The sequence below is a fragment of the Balaenoptera musculus genome, chromosome 10 (genome assembly GCF_009873245.2).
Source record: "Balaenoptera musculus isolate JJ_BM4_2016_0621 chromosome 10, mBalMus1.pri.v3, whole genome shotgun sequence".
In the NCBI taxonomy this organism is placed as follows: domain Eukaryota; kingdom Metazoa; phylum Chordata; class Mammalia; order Artiodactyla; family Balaenopteridae; genus Balaenoptera; species Balaenoptera musculus.
Window position 1 is genome coordinate 65080452 of NC_045794.1, and position 17122 is coordinate 65097573.

Below are 17122 nucleotides of genomic sequence, written 5' to 3' on the forward strand. Positions count from 1 at the left end.
TCAAGGACCACACTTTTGAGCAGCATTATGCTAAAGAATGTTTAAACTCAGACTTAAAAGAGGAATAAGAATGTGTAAATATCTAGAAACAAAGAGTACGCGGCCCTTTGAGAAACAGAAAAATCCAATATGGCTAAAGCATGAAAGGTAAATATAGGGGTGATAAGATATGACACTGGAAAAGCAAGCAGGAGACCTGAAAGCTATTTTTTGAAGAATTTCAACTAATGGTCTCCAAATTTATCCATTACATACACATTGGTATGTATATTTATCTACTATCTTTATAATCGATTTACAATATCATTATATTTGGTTATATATTAAATATTACATATTCATATATACTTTATTATACAAACATATATGTAAATCAAATAATATGATTTACAATATGATATTGTTAAAATATTATCTGTATCACAAAAAATATAACATAAAGGGGTGAACAGAATTTTAAATGTACATCTTTTTTTTTTTTTGGCTGCGTTGGGTCTTTGTTGCTACGCGCAGGCTTTCTCTAGTTGCGGCGAATGGGGGCTACTCTTCGTTGCGGTGCGCGGGCTTCTCACTGCAGTGGCTTCTCTTGTTGTGGAGCACGGGCTCTAGGCGGGCAGGCTTCAGTAGTTGTGGTGCACAGGCTCAGGAGTTGTGGCTCGCGGGCTCTAGAGGGCAGGCTCAGTAGCTGTGGCACATGGGCTTAGTTGCTCCATGGCATGTGGGATCTTCCCAGACCAGGGATGAAACCTGTGTTCCCTGCGTTGGCAGGAGGATTCTTAACCACTGTGCCACCAGGGAAGTCCCTAAATATACATTTTAATTATTTATGGTACAAATTTTTTTGTTTTCACAAAAATTGACTATAATATTTTTAATGAAAGTATAATTTGAATATGCTTTACTTCTGAGGAACTTATTTTAACTCTTTGTGATATATAGAGATTTGAAGGTGTAGTTCTAAAATGAGCTTGCATATTTGATTTTTAATGTCTGTAACAGCAGAAAGAGATGCCTCACAGTAAGAATTTAAAGTTTTTTAAATTTTCACTTAAAACTCCAAAGCAAGCATCAAAATTTTTTTCTAATTTATAAGAACAGATCTGATTTTATGTATCTTGCCAACTGAACAACCACATGATCACCTTTGCGTTTATATACATGTTTTTATATTCTCCTTAAATTCCCCCCCGACCTATCCATTTTGTATTAGTTAAACAACATAATAATTCATAAATCCATCTAACCATTCAAATTGCACTACTGTGCAACATTTAGAAAGTGAACAAAGCACACTTTCCTCAGGGTACCTCAAATACTAAATAATCATCTGATACATAGAACAAGGGAGTAAATAACAAGTACACAGTGCTAGCTATTAAGTATACAGTGGGCCCTACGAATCTGTGGGTTCCACATCCAGACTGAACCAACCCACATCGAAAATATTCAGGGGGGAAAAAATGCTAGAAATTTCCAAAAAGCCAAACTTATATTTATATAGCACTCACATTGTATTAGGTACTATAAGCACTCTAGAGATAATTTAAGTATACAGGAGGATGTGAATAGATTATATACAAATACACCATTTTATATAAGGGACTTGAGCATCCACAGATTTTGGTATCCTCAGGGTCGGGACCCAATCCCCCCTCCGTGAATATCAAGGGATGACTGTAAATGTCTTACTGTCTTTTAGATTAAAAGGTAAATATAAACAGAAGATCTAACATTTTCCTCCTGCATCCTAACATTATCTTGTGTATCACCCTGCCATGGAGACCAGTTTAGACTCATTTAAAGGTAATAGGAAGTCATTAAAGCAGGGAAAGTGACAGAATCATTTTAATAAAATGCACTGGAAATGAGCAAAACTGAAGGCAGCGAGACCAGTTTGAAGGGTATTGTAATCATCTACGTAAGAGACGATGGTGTCCCTGGACTTCCCCGGTGGCGCAGTGGTTGAGAATCTGCCTGCCAATGCAGGGAACATGGGTTCAATCCTTGGTCTGGGAAGATCCCACATGCCGCGGAGCAACTAAGCCCGTGCACCACAACTACTGAAGCCCAAACACTTAGAGCCTGTGCTCCGCAACAAGAGAAGTCACCACAATGAGAAGCCCGTGCACCACAATGAAGAGTAGCCCCTGCTCGCCACAAATACACAAAGCCCACACGCAGCAACAAAAACCCAACACTGCCCAAAATTTATTTATTTATTTATTTTTCTTTTTAGAAAAAGAGATGATGGTGTCTTAGATTGGTGGGTTGGCACTGGAGCTACAATGACTGAATTTAAGTGAGGTAGTGAAGAAAGGGGAGGAGAGGGGAGGGGAGGGGAGGGAAGGAAAAGGAAAAGGGAAGGAAAGGAAAGGAAGAAAGGAAGGAGGGAGGAAGGAAGGAAGGAAGGAAGGAAGAAAGAAAGAGTCAAAAGCAATGTCCAGATTTCTGACTTGAGCAAGAATGGATTTTGATACCAACTACTGAAATCCACTAAGTTTCACAAGTTTACTTTTGAACATGCTGAGTTTAAGATGCTTCTAAGATATCTAAAAGTAGACATTTGAAAGTTGTTGGTTATATAGGTATAGAGCTAATGATTTAGAATCATCAACATAGGTATATACAGTAACCAAAGTCACCAGAGTGAAAGAAATTTCTAGAACAAATACACAGAACAAAAAGAGAATAAAGTCTAAGACAAAGAGCTGAGTAACACCAACACATAAAGAGTAAGTACAGGAAAGGAAGAACTACAAATAAAAACTGGGAAATACTGGCAAAGTGGTAGGAAGAAAATCAAGAGGGTAAGGTATCACCAAAGCCATTATCTATCATGTTATAAAAGAGCATTAGAATCATTTTAAAGGACCTCTTTTCACTTAAAAAGAAGTCCACTTATCTGCATCAACCACAGATTATTCAAGTAGAAACCACAACGCTGACAACTACAAACGAAAACCTAAAAATGTGGATATCCCTTAATATGTTTGTATTTGCTTGATGTACAAGCTTAAAACAGCATTTCAGAAAGTTTAACCTATTAACAATTTTAAAAATCCTTCATATTAGGCCTGTCAATACACAAGTGATAATATCATACAAACTCAAAACAAGGAATAATTATTACTGAAAAACATAATCAGTGATTTATCCCCATTAGGTATTAGGTCTGTAAAGAACACTGTCCTAATTGTGAATAACTGTGTTATGTTTTAACTTGATCTTATTACCAAATTTAGCTCTGTTTATTTTAAAAACAGAAATGTTTTTAACATATTTTTGAGGGCTGGATATGTACAGCACAAAATACCCAGAATAAAAGATTGTTTTATTAACTCCAAAAAGATTGTAACGTTCTATTCAGGAATGTTAACACAAATCTCTAACCAATACAATTCCAAAAAGAATCCCCCTCTGCCCTTAGCTACAAAGTATTAACCATAATGTTCAGAAAAGGAAAAAGAATAAACAGTATCATCAAAGATAAATACCACCATTTACCGAAATTTTCCCCCTCTGGGAATTTTCATATTTTCTGTGGAAAGACTAGAAGGTGTTGTGCTGGGGGATAAAACTATCACGAGAACAAGATTGGCAGCATTATGAGATTACAGCTAGAGGAATTTTCCACTAAAATAGATATTTTAAACCTTAGCAATTAGAAGAAATACAAGACCCATGAGTAAAATTCTAGTTTTAGAATGGATACCAAATATTTAGAAGTATTAGGTAAGTTGTGAAATTATTAAATAACCAAGAAGTACATGATTGGTCTCCATATTTTTAATGTTTCACTACCTTATTCAATTCCACCACCACTGTCCCAAACAGCCCCTCACTCTGTGTAGGTCTTCTCTCTCTTCTCCCTTTAAACACACACACACACACACACACACACACACACACACACACACACACGACAACAACTAAAGACCAAAATCATCTCTCAGACTCTTTATTAAAATTGTGATACATATTCATTGTGGGAAACAGATAACATGAATCAATATCTCCAGTAACTCCACCAACCCAGAGATAACGGCTGTTACGTTCTACAATATATTAGTAGTTCATAACCGTTTTGGATTGCAGATCTCTTTGAAAATCTGATGAAAAATATAGCTCTTCTCCCAGATAACCATGATATTCTTTTACATAGAATTTTAGCAGCTCATCAATAGAGTTCAAGTTAAGAACGCTTATATATATTATGATAGACGTTGTTTTGTATCATACTCTTTGTAATATGCTTTCCCTCTCTCCATTTAACATAAATAGGTAATAATTTTCCTATAATTATTAATTCCTATAATTAATGGTTTTCTAAAGAATCAGTTTAATGCCTGTATTGTAACTTTATATTAATATGCTATAGCTTATAACCTATCTCATTGTTAGAAATTTAAGTTTCTCCAGTTAGCGGCTATCATACATGTTCATTTCTGGTATGTTAAGTATAATGAATTATTCTAAAGAGATCACTATAAACTTAACCAAGTAAACATTCTACTAAGAAAATTACACATTGGGGGGAAAAAAACCCCAAAATACATGACCACTGATCCATCTTTCTTAAACCTTGAGTTTCAGAAATTTCATGACCCCCCCTCCAAATAATTATCCAAATTATTTAAACATGTTTTAAAAAGGAGTTCAGTGAATATGTTAAGAGACGTTCTAGGTAAACAGGAGTTGATTCAATAAAATAGAGCTTAACTACAGTGACTGCTTAACAAACTCAATGCTTAAAAAGTACATCCTTGATATTTGTAAGAAAAAATTTAATATTTAATCCATAATTTACAAGAACACACAAACTAGTCTTGTGGGTGGCTTGTACCCTCTAATGACTTTTTAAGTTTGTCTAGTCGTATATGTATCATAGGTTATTTGGTTTGCTGAAAATATTTTCTAACATATAATGCCAAATTTCTATCCTTTAGCACATTCCTCCTTTTTTCACCCCCATTAATCAGCAGACACCCTCTCCAAAAAACATACATTCTCCAGTCTTTGCTACAACTTGCTGACAGATTAAAGTAATGAACTGTTGATATACAATATAACAAATTCCTCTAGATAAGGAATTGATAATTTCAGATCTAGATTTTGCGTTTGTTTTTATTTGGTGTGTGTTCAACTATGAGTTGCTATGAGTCCATGAATAATGACTAGAAACTTAAAAAAAAATTTTTTGTTGTTTGTTTTATAACAGTATTAAACATGGCTAAACCTTTGAGAGCTGAAAAGTAACAAACCATGTGCTTTAGGCTATGAAAATAAAAGAAGTAACAAGTATATGAACAGGTCACAAGTAAAATAATGGTCTAAAAATGGGTGGGATGGGGAGGGGAGGGAGATCCAAGAGGGAGGGGATATATGTATACATATAGCTGATTAACTTCACTGTACAGCAGAAACTTACACAACATTGTAAAGCAATTATACTCCAATAAAAAAAAAGCTTAAAAATAAAAACATACACCATGTGAAATCAATTTTCTACCTAATTTAACACAATATATAAATAAAGCTTTTGATGAAGATTTGTAAGAAAGTTATTCCCCTAATGATTCTAACTAAAGAATGCAAATCTGAAAAGTGCCAATTATAATTTAAGGTTTATAATTTAATAAGGATTAAATATGTATGAATGATACAGCAAACTTGATAAGTTACTGAAGTTTATTTTTATTCCCCAAACCAAAAACTGATGATAAAAACTCTTTTGAAAAAAAAAAGAAAAAAAAAGAAAAAAACTCTTTTGGTTTGAAAATGTGGCCTGGAAATAGGCCAAATCAAAGCTATTTGATTGGCAATGCTTGCTAGCAAATGAAAAAAGATTCTTTCCAGTTTAAACTATTCATGTTAAGTAAAAATTACCAAGCACAAGTTTCATTATATCTACATCAAAATTACTCAGAAATGAAAATAAAAGCAGCAGCAGTGGCAAACATATCAGACCTACTTAGTCAATGGTTGATTACCTTGGCCTTCTTATCTCTTTTAAAAGGTAAACACTGGGACTTCCCTGGTGCCGCAGTGGTTAAGAATCCACGTGCCAATGCAGGGGACATGGGTTCGAGCCCTGGTCTAGGAAGATCCCACATGCCATGGAGCAACTAAGCCCTTGCACCACAACTACTGAAGCCCACGCACCTAGAGCCCATGCTCTGCAACAAGAGAAGTCACCGCAATGAGAAGCCCACGCACCGCAACAAAGACTCAACGCAGCCAAAAATAAATAAATTTATTTAAAAGAAAGTTAAACATTGAATTTTATCTATATAATAACTTAGTATTAAAATTATAGCTCTTCTTAATCAATGTTTTATTTTAGATGAATTATAATAACCACAACTTTTAACCAAATATTTTAAACTTTAACATAAAAGTAGGGGAAGACACAGGTTTTTTATGTATAAATCTAGGTAGATTGTCTTGTGCAAGCATGTGGGTTCTGGAGTCAGGTTGCCCAAGTTAAAATCCAGACTCTTCTGTTCACTAGCTTCGTAACCACAGTGAAATGATTCTACCTCTTTATCCCACTTCCCTCACCTACAAAATGGAAGTAAATATTATACCTACAGTACCTACTTTACAAGATAACTTTGAGAATTGAATGAGATCTCTATGTAAAGCTTCTTGGACATTATAAGCACTTGATAAGATTTACCATTATTCCATAATTGTTAGCACAAGCATGACCACACCTTCTGTAACCTTCATGGTTTCAACAGGGACAGAAGCTAATATCTCAGTCATCTCCGTTAAACAACTTATACTTAATTGTGATTTTCCTCCTATACATGTGCACACACACTCAAACACATTTTCTGATAAAAGCATTACTCCTTGTGTATAGCTGGTGCTATGGACTTGCTAGGGTCTGAATGTCTGTGTCCCCCCCCAAAATTCGGTTGAAATCCTAACGTCCAATGTAAGGGTAATAGGAGGTGAGGCTTTGGGAGGTGCCTAGGTCACAAAGGTGGAGTCCTCATGAATGGAGTTAGTGCTCTTATAAAAGAAATCCCACAGAGCTCTCTAGCCTCTTCCACCATGTGAGGACACAGTGAGAAGCTGTTAGTCTGCAACTGGCAAGAGGGCCTTCACCAACCAGAACCTGACCCTGCTGGCACTCTGATCTCTGACTTCCAGGCTCCAGAACTGTGAGAACTAAATTTCTGTTGTCTGTGATATTTTGTTATAGTGGCCTGAATGAACTAAGATCAGAATGAATTGGATACTCCCAAAATTCATATGCTGAAAGCACTAACCCCGATGTGATGGTATATTTGGAAGCAGGGCATTTGGGAGGTAATTAGGTTTAGACGAGGTCATGAGGGTGGGGCCCTCATGATGGGATTAGTGTCTTTATCAAAAGAGACACCAGGGAAGCCACCCCTTCTCTCTCCACCATTTGAGGACACAGTAAGAAGGCAACTCTCTGCAAGTCAGGAAGAGAACCCTCATCAGAACCAGACCACGCTGACTCTCTGATCTTGGACTTTACAGCCTCCAGAACTGTAAGAAAATAAATTTCTGCTCTAGCCATCCTGTCTATGGTATTTTGTTATGGTATCCCAAGCTGACTAATACAGATGGTATATCTGTATTTTCCGTGTTTAAATACACAAGGGAAAATGACTCAGTTTTTCTTTTGCTAAGTTCATCAAACCCTTACAAATTCATGGTGTGTGCAGTGTTCAAAGACTGCAGACTATGTCAGAATAAGTCGTGGTCAGAAAGACATTACACTCCTGCCTACGATGTAATTTCTTTTTAAGAGCACAATATTAAGGTTTCTTATTTTTCAAACAGTTGCTTGAAACAGTTCTAGTTAGTTAAGCCATGGTCAGGAAGACATTACACTGATGTCTACAATATGTTGTTAGTCATAACTTAAGGATTCTTACCTTTTGTATCTGCCTGAAACTGTTCTAGATGGCTCCTGTAAAGTAAAAAAAAAATGACATATCAGTTTGGGTATGTGTATAAGCACACAATTCCGTATTATATAAAACTATTGATAGAGAATATTGGAACAATTACCATTGCTTTTTTTAAAATAATTCTTTTATAGATTTATTTATTTTTACTTATTTATCTTTGGCTGCACTGGGTCTTTGTCGCTGTTTGGGGGCTTTCTCTAGTTGCAGCAAGCAGGGGCTACTCTTTGTTGTGGTGTGCGGGCTTCTCATTGCGGTGGCTTCTCTTGTTGTGGAGCACGGGCTCTAGGCGCACGGGCTTCAATAGTTGTGGCACGCGGGCTCAGTAGTTGTGGCTTGCGGGCTCTATAGCGCAGGCTCAATAGCTGTGGCACACAGGCTTAGGTGCACCGCGGCATGTGGGATCTTCCCGGACCAGGGCTCAAACCCGTGTCCCCCTCATTAGCAGGCGGATTCTTAATCACTGCGCCACCAGGGAAGTCCCTTTAAAACTATTTTTGAAACCACAGTAATTAGATTTAAATGTTTAATCACTGGTTATTTAGATAAAGCAGAAAGAAATACTAAGGTTATGTATATGTACTCAAAGTACATTTTATTGAATGTAGATAATAATGATTTCATATGGAACTTTTCCCCTTAAGTTTCACAAACAGTACTCCAACTAACATTTTATCAAGGTTTTCTTTCATAAAAGTCCCTAATCTTATTCTATATGAACTAAAACTTAAGGCACAGACTTTAAATGATATCTGTCTAAATATGCATTAGAAAAAATGCTAATAATGCCTTAAGTTCCAAAACGTAACACCTCTCTCACTTTGGTTATAACTGAAATATTTCAAAACATGACATCAGCTTGATTATCCACACTATCTCTTGCTGCAATGAAATAAGCAAAATTGCTAAATAAGAATAGCCCTTGTTGCATTTACTGATTTGTGGGTAACTAACTGATATATTGATTGTAATGGTAGAAACAACCTGGCAATAAATAATATTTCTGAGGCTTAAAGTAGGCATTTTCCCCTAACATGGTAAAACTTAAGACTAATACACATTTAGAGTAGAATTTTAATAAACACAGAAAGGTGAAATGGAGGATGTTTTCAGCAACACTACACTGTCGTGGCATTATACTAATGTTATACTTTGACCCAACTATAAATGACTTAAAGTCAGTTATCAGGTAAGTTTCCATTTAAGTATACTAATAAGTTGTATAATATCTGTTTTCTACATTTCTCACAGCTTTTTTTTTAAACAACTAGTCACTTAAAACATATCTCAAGTTTTACGGTATTTTCTCTACAGCTAGTTTGGTGCAACTGATCAAATTACAACTCGGACATACTTGATGAAATTACTCCATGCTCATGTCCAAGATGTATAAACAATTAGATTTAAGCCTATTTCTGTATAACTAATATTCAAGAGCTAAGATTCTAAAGCAGACCAACAACTCTTAAGCTTATTATTTATTGGTTAGATTTGAATATGCTTTTTATTAGACAACACTTAAGCTTACTGTTTATTGGTCAGATTTGAATACAGTTTTTATTAGATTATACATTTTGTAACTCAATGTTATTTCACAGTGACTCTAGTAATCAAATTCTATTGCTTAGGGACTTCCCTGGTGGCGCAGTGGTTGGGAATCTGCCTGCCAATGCAGGGGACACGGGTTCGAGCCCTGGTCCAGGAAGATGCCACATGCCGCAGAGCAACTAAGCCCGTGCGCCACAACTACTGAGCCTGTGCTCTAGAGCCTGCGAGCCACAACTATTGAAGCCCGCACACCTAGAGCCCGTGCTCCACAACAAGAGAAGCCACCGCAATGAGAAGGCCGCACACCACAACTACGAGTAGTCCCCGCTCACCACAACTAGAGAAAGCCTGCGCGCAGCAACAAAGACCCAATGCAGACAAAAATAAATAAATAAAAAATAAATTTATATATATAAAAAAAATTCCATGGCTTAACAATGGAATGTTCCCCAAATTGGATAGACTATATTAATATTAGTAGAGACTGGGAGGGGTGGTAGCCTGCTTCTCATGTGTATTCAAGACTCACATTTACAGATGGAATTTAAAGTGATCTCTAAGCCCTGCCAAAAAGAGGAAACTGAAATGTTAGATAGAAAAAAAAAATCAGCCCCTATAGTGCAGTAAAAGAGTCCCTTATAACTTTAAGGAGGAAAATTCTTGATGTTTCTATACATTAATACAAAATTCTATACAAATATAAACCTTAGATTTGTTAACTAGAAGCCCTCTATATTTCTGTGACCACAAAGATTTCCAAGCAAAGAGTGATAACTTCATAATTACTGTAACTGTTAAAGTTGAAAATTCCATTCTAAATGTGGGGCGGGAGGGAGAAGAAATACCTTCAGTATCACTGAAATTGCTTGTAAAAAATACAAATGCTAAGACTATATTGGTCTTAAAAGTTTCAAAGACTATGTAATTAGACCTTCCAATAACCCTAAAGTTTATTATACAACTGATTTAAAATATACTTTTCCTGAAATAATCTTTCTTGTAATGGGATGGTTTATATTACAAAAGGGAGGGGGAAAGACCTATGTAGAGCTTAGAAAATGTTGGCAAAGCACGAACTGTTTTATGAGTTTAACTAAAACATTCTGCTTCATTCAAGCTTAGAATGGTCAATAAGGAAATTCCACAAACATTGTCTTTACAGGTGCAGTGGCAGATCAGAACTTGTAAAGTATAAACGAATATAAAAGCATATGTGAAATATGATCAGACAAATACAGGCCCAGTAGAATATAGTAAAATAATACTGAAGTTATTCAAATAGACTTGAATAACTTCAGTATAGCCCTCGGTAAACTATGGTATACCATGGTAACTGGCTCTCAGGACTAACTTTAAAATACCTATACTGGTATACATAATGTACTAAGATACAATGTTGAAGATGAATGCAGAACAGAATATCTGTAATGTACAATTGATAAAATAACTTTAAAAATGAGAATAAAATAAGAACATTATCAAATTAACAAAGATTTTAAAAGGAAAAACTAAATAATAACCAATATTTGTAACTATAAGTGAAGTATAACCTTTAAAAATTGTGAATCACTATATTGTATACCTGTAACTTGTATAATATTGTATAGCAACTGTACTTCAATTAAAAAAAAAAAAAAAAAGGAAAAGCTCATCATTCCCCACCTTTCCTGAACAACTTAGTCCTAAAGGCATTAGGTGGGGCAGAGCAAGGTAGGGAGGAAACAAGGTGGCCCCAACCAGGGTTTCAGAATACCAGAACACTCCATGAAGAAGAGCTGTTAGGCAAAGAGAATCAGAGTCCAAGAAAACTGAGGACGGCATCCATACAGCAGGGGGACTTAGCCTGGCATGAGAAATCAGAGCCTGAGCAGAATGAGGAGGGGTCTACAAAGCATGAAAGGGAAGTCAGGTTATCAGGCCTGAGGCAAGGTCAGAAAGGGAGTCCCGTGAAGGGATACTGAGAGCCCCAAGCAGGGTGTGATGGTCATCCATTCATGAGGGGGGCCCAAAATGGGGATTTAGAGCCCCAGAAGGGTAAAGAAGGTGCTCCCTCAAAAAGGCAGCCTGGCGTGGAGAATTCACAGCCCTTGCAAGGTGTGGAGAGCATCTGTGTAGGGGATGACCAGGGCTGATGTGCCGGAGCCCAAATAGGATGAAGAGAGTGTCCACAGAGTGGCAGCCTGGCCTGGAGGCGTCAAAACCTAATCAGGTGATAAGGGGTCCCCATGGAGGAGTAATCCAGCATGAGGTCTCAGTCTGAGCAGGAACAAAGGAAGACCCTAGGGAAGAGTGGCCTGTCACAGGGTGGAGAAGCTAAGCAGGGTAAGAAGGGAATCCACAGAGGGGGTGAACTGGTGTGAGGAGTCACAACTCAAGCAGGGTAAAGAGGGCGTCCTGCAGCTTCACGAGGGATGCCCAAGCCTGAAGAAAGCGAAGAGAGTGCTCACGCACAGGGTAAAGGCAGCGCATGACGTCAGAACCCACTCGCAGTGAGGGGGGCGTAAGTGTGGGCAAGGAGTGGCAATGGGAGATAGGCTACATATAGGGGAATTGACGAAATAAGAAAACATATTAAGAATAACAGGAAAGAGGTTCCTCAGTGTCACAAAAGGGAGTTACAAATACTAGATTTAAGCCTTGTGATATTAGATTAGAATTGGCCATGTTGGTATAAATTAGTTTCAGGATCTACATAGATAGATGTAGTTAGCTAGGTAGGTAGGCAGGCAGCAGACAAACAGATATGTATACGCATGCATGTACATATAGACACACACAGTAGGTCTGTACATAGAGCGGGACTACGAATGGTGACATCTCAATAACATGAACATAACTACAGCCCAGACCTCTGCTTCACAATATCATTTTCCAGTAACAGGAATCAGGGCTCCTTAGAGAAATAGCTGCTAGCTTCCAAGACTGGAGTAAGAAGCTAAAGATGAGTCTACATTATCTTATGACGCCAGAAAACAAAGAAGTATTCCAAGAATGATGGAGACGTAGCAAAGGATACAAAAGGTTAAAGGGGCTCCCACTGGCCAAATTTGGGATAATGTGACTATTAAAATAAATAATGATGGTGTGGTAGGCAGAATAATGACCCTCAAAAGATGTTCACATTCTAATCTCTATAACCTTCAAATATATTAGGTTACATGGCAAAGGGAAATTAAGGTTGCTAATAAATGCCACTAAATAGGGAGATTATACTGGGTTATCTGATGGGCCCAACGTAATCACAAGGGTCACTGGAAGTGAAGAAAGAGGCAGAAGAAGGTCAGAGGGAGATATGGCAAAGAAGAAAGGTCACAATGCTGACTCTGAAGGAGGAAGAGGGACAAGGAATACAGGTAGCCGCTAGGAGCTGGAAAAGGCAAGGAAACTGATTCTCCCCTACAGCCTCCAGAAAGGAATGCAGCCCTGATTTTAGCCTTTGATTTCAGTCCATGATTTTATTAGTCCAATGAGACTTCCAACTTACAGAACTGTAAGTTGATAATTTTGTGTCATTTTAAGACACCAATTTGTGGTAATTTGTTATAGCAGCAACAGAAAACTAATACAGATGGTAAGTAAAACCCATCAGATAAAATAGGTAATAGTGAGTTGATACAGATATACAGATATAAATAGATGATAGATAAATGGATAGAGATAAATAGAAAGTTTGATGGAGATTAAGATATCTACATGGTTCAAAGCACTTATCCACAAAATACTTATTAAGAAGGCGCAGTGAAGCCTGGCAAATACCACCTTCATCACATGACCAAAGTGACCATCATCAGCAATGGAACAAATTAAAATCATGTGTCACCTGATAGGATACACAGTGAGAAAAACATAGCACCAATTCTGTGATATTCCTGACAAAGACATACAACCTGAATCTAATTATAAGTAAATATTAGATAACCCAAACTGAAGGTCACATCACAAAATAAATGACCTATAAATCTTAAAAAGTGTTAACATTAAGAAAGTTAAGGAAAGAAGGTATCAGATTGAAGGAAACTAAAGAGATATAGTGACTAAATAGCACATGTGATTCTGAATTAGACCCTCTTGCTGTAATTTAGGACATGATTGGGACAACTGGCAAAACTTGATGATGGCTGAATATGTTAGATGGTAAAAGAATGTGTCAATTTTAATTTCCTATTTTTAAGAGCTGTGTTGTGGTTATGTAGGAGATCTTGTTTGTAGAAAACACAGAGTGTAGTATTGGGGTTAATAGGGCATCAAGTTAGCAACTTACTCTCAAACATTTTAAGGGAAAAAAATTCTCTGTACAGTGCTTGCAACTTTTCAGTAAACTTGAGATTGTATTAAAAGGCAAATCAATAAATAATCAAAGAAAGGAGAAAAATAAAACTCATAAATGTCCTCTCACAAAACGACATTGTTTACATAAACTGATAGACTTTTCTTCATAAGTAATTTAGGCAATATGTATCAGAAATTTTTTAAATCTTTAAAATGCATTATGGGGAATTCCCTGGCGGTCCAGTGGTTAGGACTCCGTGCTTTCACTGCAGGGGGCACGGGTTCGATCCCTGGGGGAACTAAGATCCCACAAGCTGCAAGATGCGGCCAAAATATAAATAAATAAAAAATTTTTAAATGCGTTACGGCTTTTGGCCCAATAAGTTCATCTCTGGTAATCTGGCCAAAGAAAATAATTCAAAACACAAAAAGCTTAATCTCCACAGATGTCAATTCCAGTATGACTTACAATAGTAAAAAAGTTTAACCACTGAGGATTTCTATTAATGGGAAATTTGTGTCACCTATTATACACATTAACAAAGAAAATTCTATACCACTGAAAATAATACACAAAGAGCTTTGAATAACATGAAAAAAAATGTTCATGCTATAACACCTATGAAGAGAATTTTGGCAATACCATCAAAATTACAAATGCACATTCCTTTTCACCCAGAAATTCTAGTGCTAGGGTTTTATCCTACTGATTTACACACACATATGCAAAAGAACATATATTGAAAGGTTTTCACCACCACATTGTTTGTAAAAGCAAAAAATTATATATAACCTAAATGACCATCAATAGAAATTAGTTAGAAACATTATGATACATATAAAAAATAGAATATTCTGTGTTTACAAAAAAATAATAGGGAAGCTCTTTATGTACTCCACAATATTAAATGAAAAGAACAGGATGCAAAACAGTGTGCTAAAAATTAGTGAATACATATATAGACATATATATACACACATATAGACATAAATTTGTTTATGGACTACCTCGAGAAGGATCTAGAAGGATGTGCAAGAAAAGAAAGCACTAGTTGCCTCCAAAGAAGGTAACCAGGTAGCTGAGGAAGACTTTTTACCATACACCTTCTTATGCTTTTTGCATTTTTCAGCATGTGACTGTATGCTTCTTTTAAAATTAAGCCTAAAGTTTAAAATTTAATAAACAGTTCATAAAAATACATAAGGAGACCAAACTAGATAATTTCCCCTGTCTTTTATATTTTCATTTTTTTCAAATTTTCTAACTGATCACGTATTATTTAATCAGAGAATTAATATATTACTTTAAAAACTGGCATATTATCTAGGAAAAAAACATGGTTAAAAATGTGTAAAATCATGGGCTTCCCTGGTGGCGCAGTGGTTGAGAATCTGCCTGCCAATGCAGGGGACGCGGGTTTGAGCCCTGGTCTGGGAAGATCCCACATGCCGCAGAGCAACTGGGCCCGTGAGCCACAACTACTGAGCCTGCGCGTCTGGAGCCTGTGCTCCGCAACAAGAGAGGCTGCGATAGTGAGAGGCCCGCGCACCGCGATGAAGAGTGGCCCCCGCTCGCCACAACTAGAGAAAGCCCTCGCATAGAAACGAAGACCCAGCACAGCCAAAATTAAATAAATAAATAAATAAAATTAAAAAAAAAAAAAAAAAAAATGTGTAAAATCATAACTAAAAATATAAGAAGAAAATATAAAGGCTCATTTTTTATTACCACTACTCCATATTATTTGAAAAATGCCAAACAGAAACTTAAAACACTCTAACCTTTCACAGAGCTTACTGTTATGCCAAATTCATGTTCCCATTTCATTCTTCATTTTAAAAAATTTGTTTAACTGATTCACATACATAATGCTGAGAAACAAAATCTCTCTGTCCTATTCAAAAAAAGCCTTAGAACAACCAACGATGCCAGTATTTTCTCTCTTTTTGTTGTTTTTGAAGTTGGAGTTATAAATAAAATCTATATCTTATCTGAGTAATAGAATATGTGAGTTTAGGTAGTAACTCAGAGAGAGGTCAACTATGTAGACAGAAAAGTTCCTGTTCCCATTCCAACTTCAATGTGGCAATTTGGGATCCACAGGAGAGTTTTTGCCTCACTTTCACCCTAAGCACATAGCCTGGAATATACATACTTAAAACCAAGACCATCAGTGAGTTACATCCTAATTGCTAATGAAACAAACAAATAAACAAAAATGAGAGAAATGAAGGGCGGACCTAGGAAGAGATTAGAAAAGCTACAGGAAAGAAGATAAACTGGATAAGGCAGAAAGCTCCTCAGAGAGCCCGGATCAGCAGAGACTGCTACATATCTGGGTGTAAACTTGGAAATAAACTAAACACTAGGCTCCTCAGCTTTGACTGGGTAAGGAACAGAAAGAAATCAGCCCTCTTTCCAAAAGCTGCTGCCTGATGTTAAGTGACAGACCAAGAACTGAAACCAGTTCTAGACTCAATCAAAATGCTATATTGTCTCTATCCCAATAAATTAAGCCTATTTCTTCACCTGGAATAGGCACAGATTTAATTTCAACTTTGCTGTAATACACAAAAACAAAGGATACAAAGATACTTTAGATTATGAACAGTCACAGAGGTGCTGAGAGAAGCACTGCTGGTTAGCTTACACTATGTTATAATAGGGTATTCTAGCAGTAGCAACTGCAGTAGGGGCACAGGCAAACCCACATTACCATTCTTCACATCAATGTACCTGCCTCAAAGAGCAGAGGAAAAAGAAGTTTTGCATTCACATCCAAACCACTTCAAAATATTTTGCCTCTCTCTGCCAAATGCCTTCTATCATAACCTTGCAAATTAATAGACAAGTTTACATTTCATTTTTTTCATCAGTAAAACAGGGAGATGTGTGTCCTGCTCAGAAACTCCTTTTAGAGTAGTATCATAATAAAATGCATTTAAAAAGTCAAAGCTGGAACTCTGAAAAGACAACACAGTAGCTTACGATCTCAAAATGTCATCAAATTAATTTAAGATTAGATATATCAAGATAATTCCCAAAGTACAGTTTATATGGAATGATTCTGCAGAGTGATTTGCTTTAAACTCAGGCACCCCAATGCCAACAACTCCCAATTTTCTGTGCTACAAGAAGCCAAGATAACAGCTAATTGGAAACTGACTTAAATTTTGTTTTAAAAAGTATTTTATAATTACACAGAAATATGGATGTTTCTGGCAATTCACAATACTACATGTTGTGTTTTATTATTATGTTTAAACATCTGACTTGGTAGACACTTGTTATTCAACTCTTTATTTGCTACATAATTCTAATGCAAATATCAGCCTAGAACAGTACTCTCCAC

At 36.5% G+C, this 17122-nt stretch overlaps 1 protein-coding gene across 1 annotated transcript in view; it reads right to left on the minus strand.

The window, feature by feature from the left end:
• The window catches only part of PAWR (pro-apoptotic WT1 regulator), a 106056-nt gene that overhangs the window by 17162 nt on the left and 71772 nt on the right, over positions 1 to 17122 (minus strand). The window contains exon 5 of the mRNA XM_036865170.1: positions 7920 to 7954. Within this exon, the coding sequence (XP_036721065.1) occupies positions 7920 to 7954 (35 nt within the window). The remainder of the gene's footprint in view (positions 1 to 7919; positions 7955 to 17122) is intronic.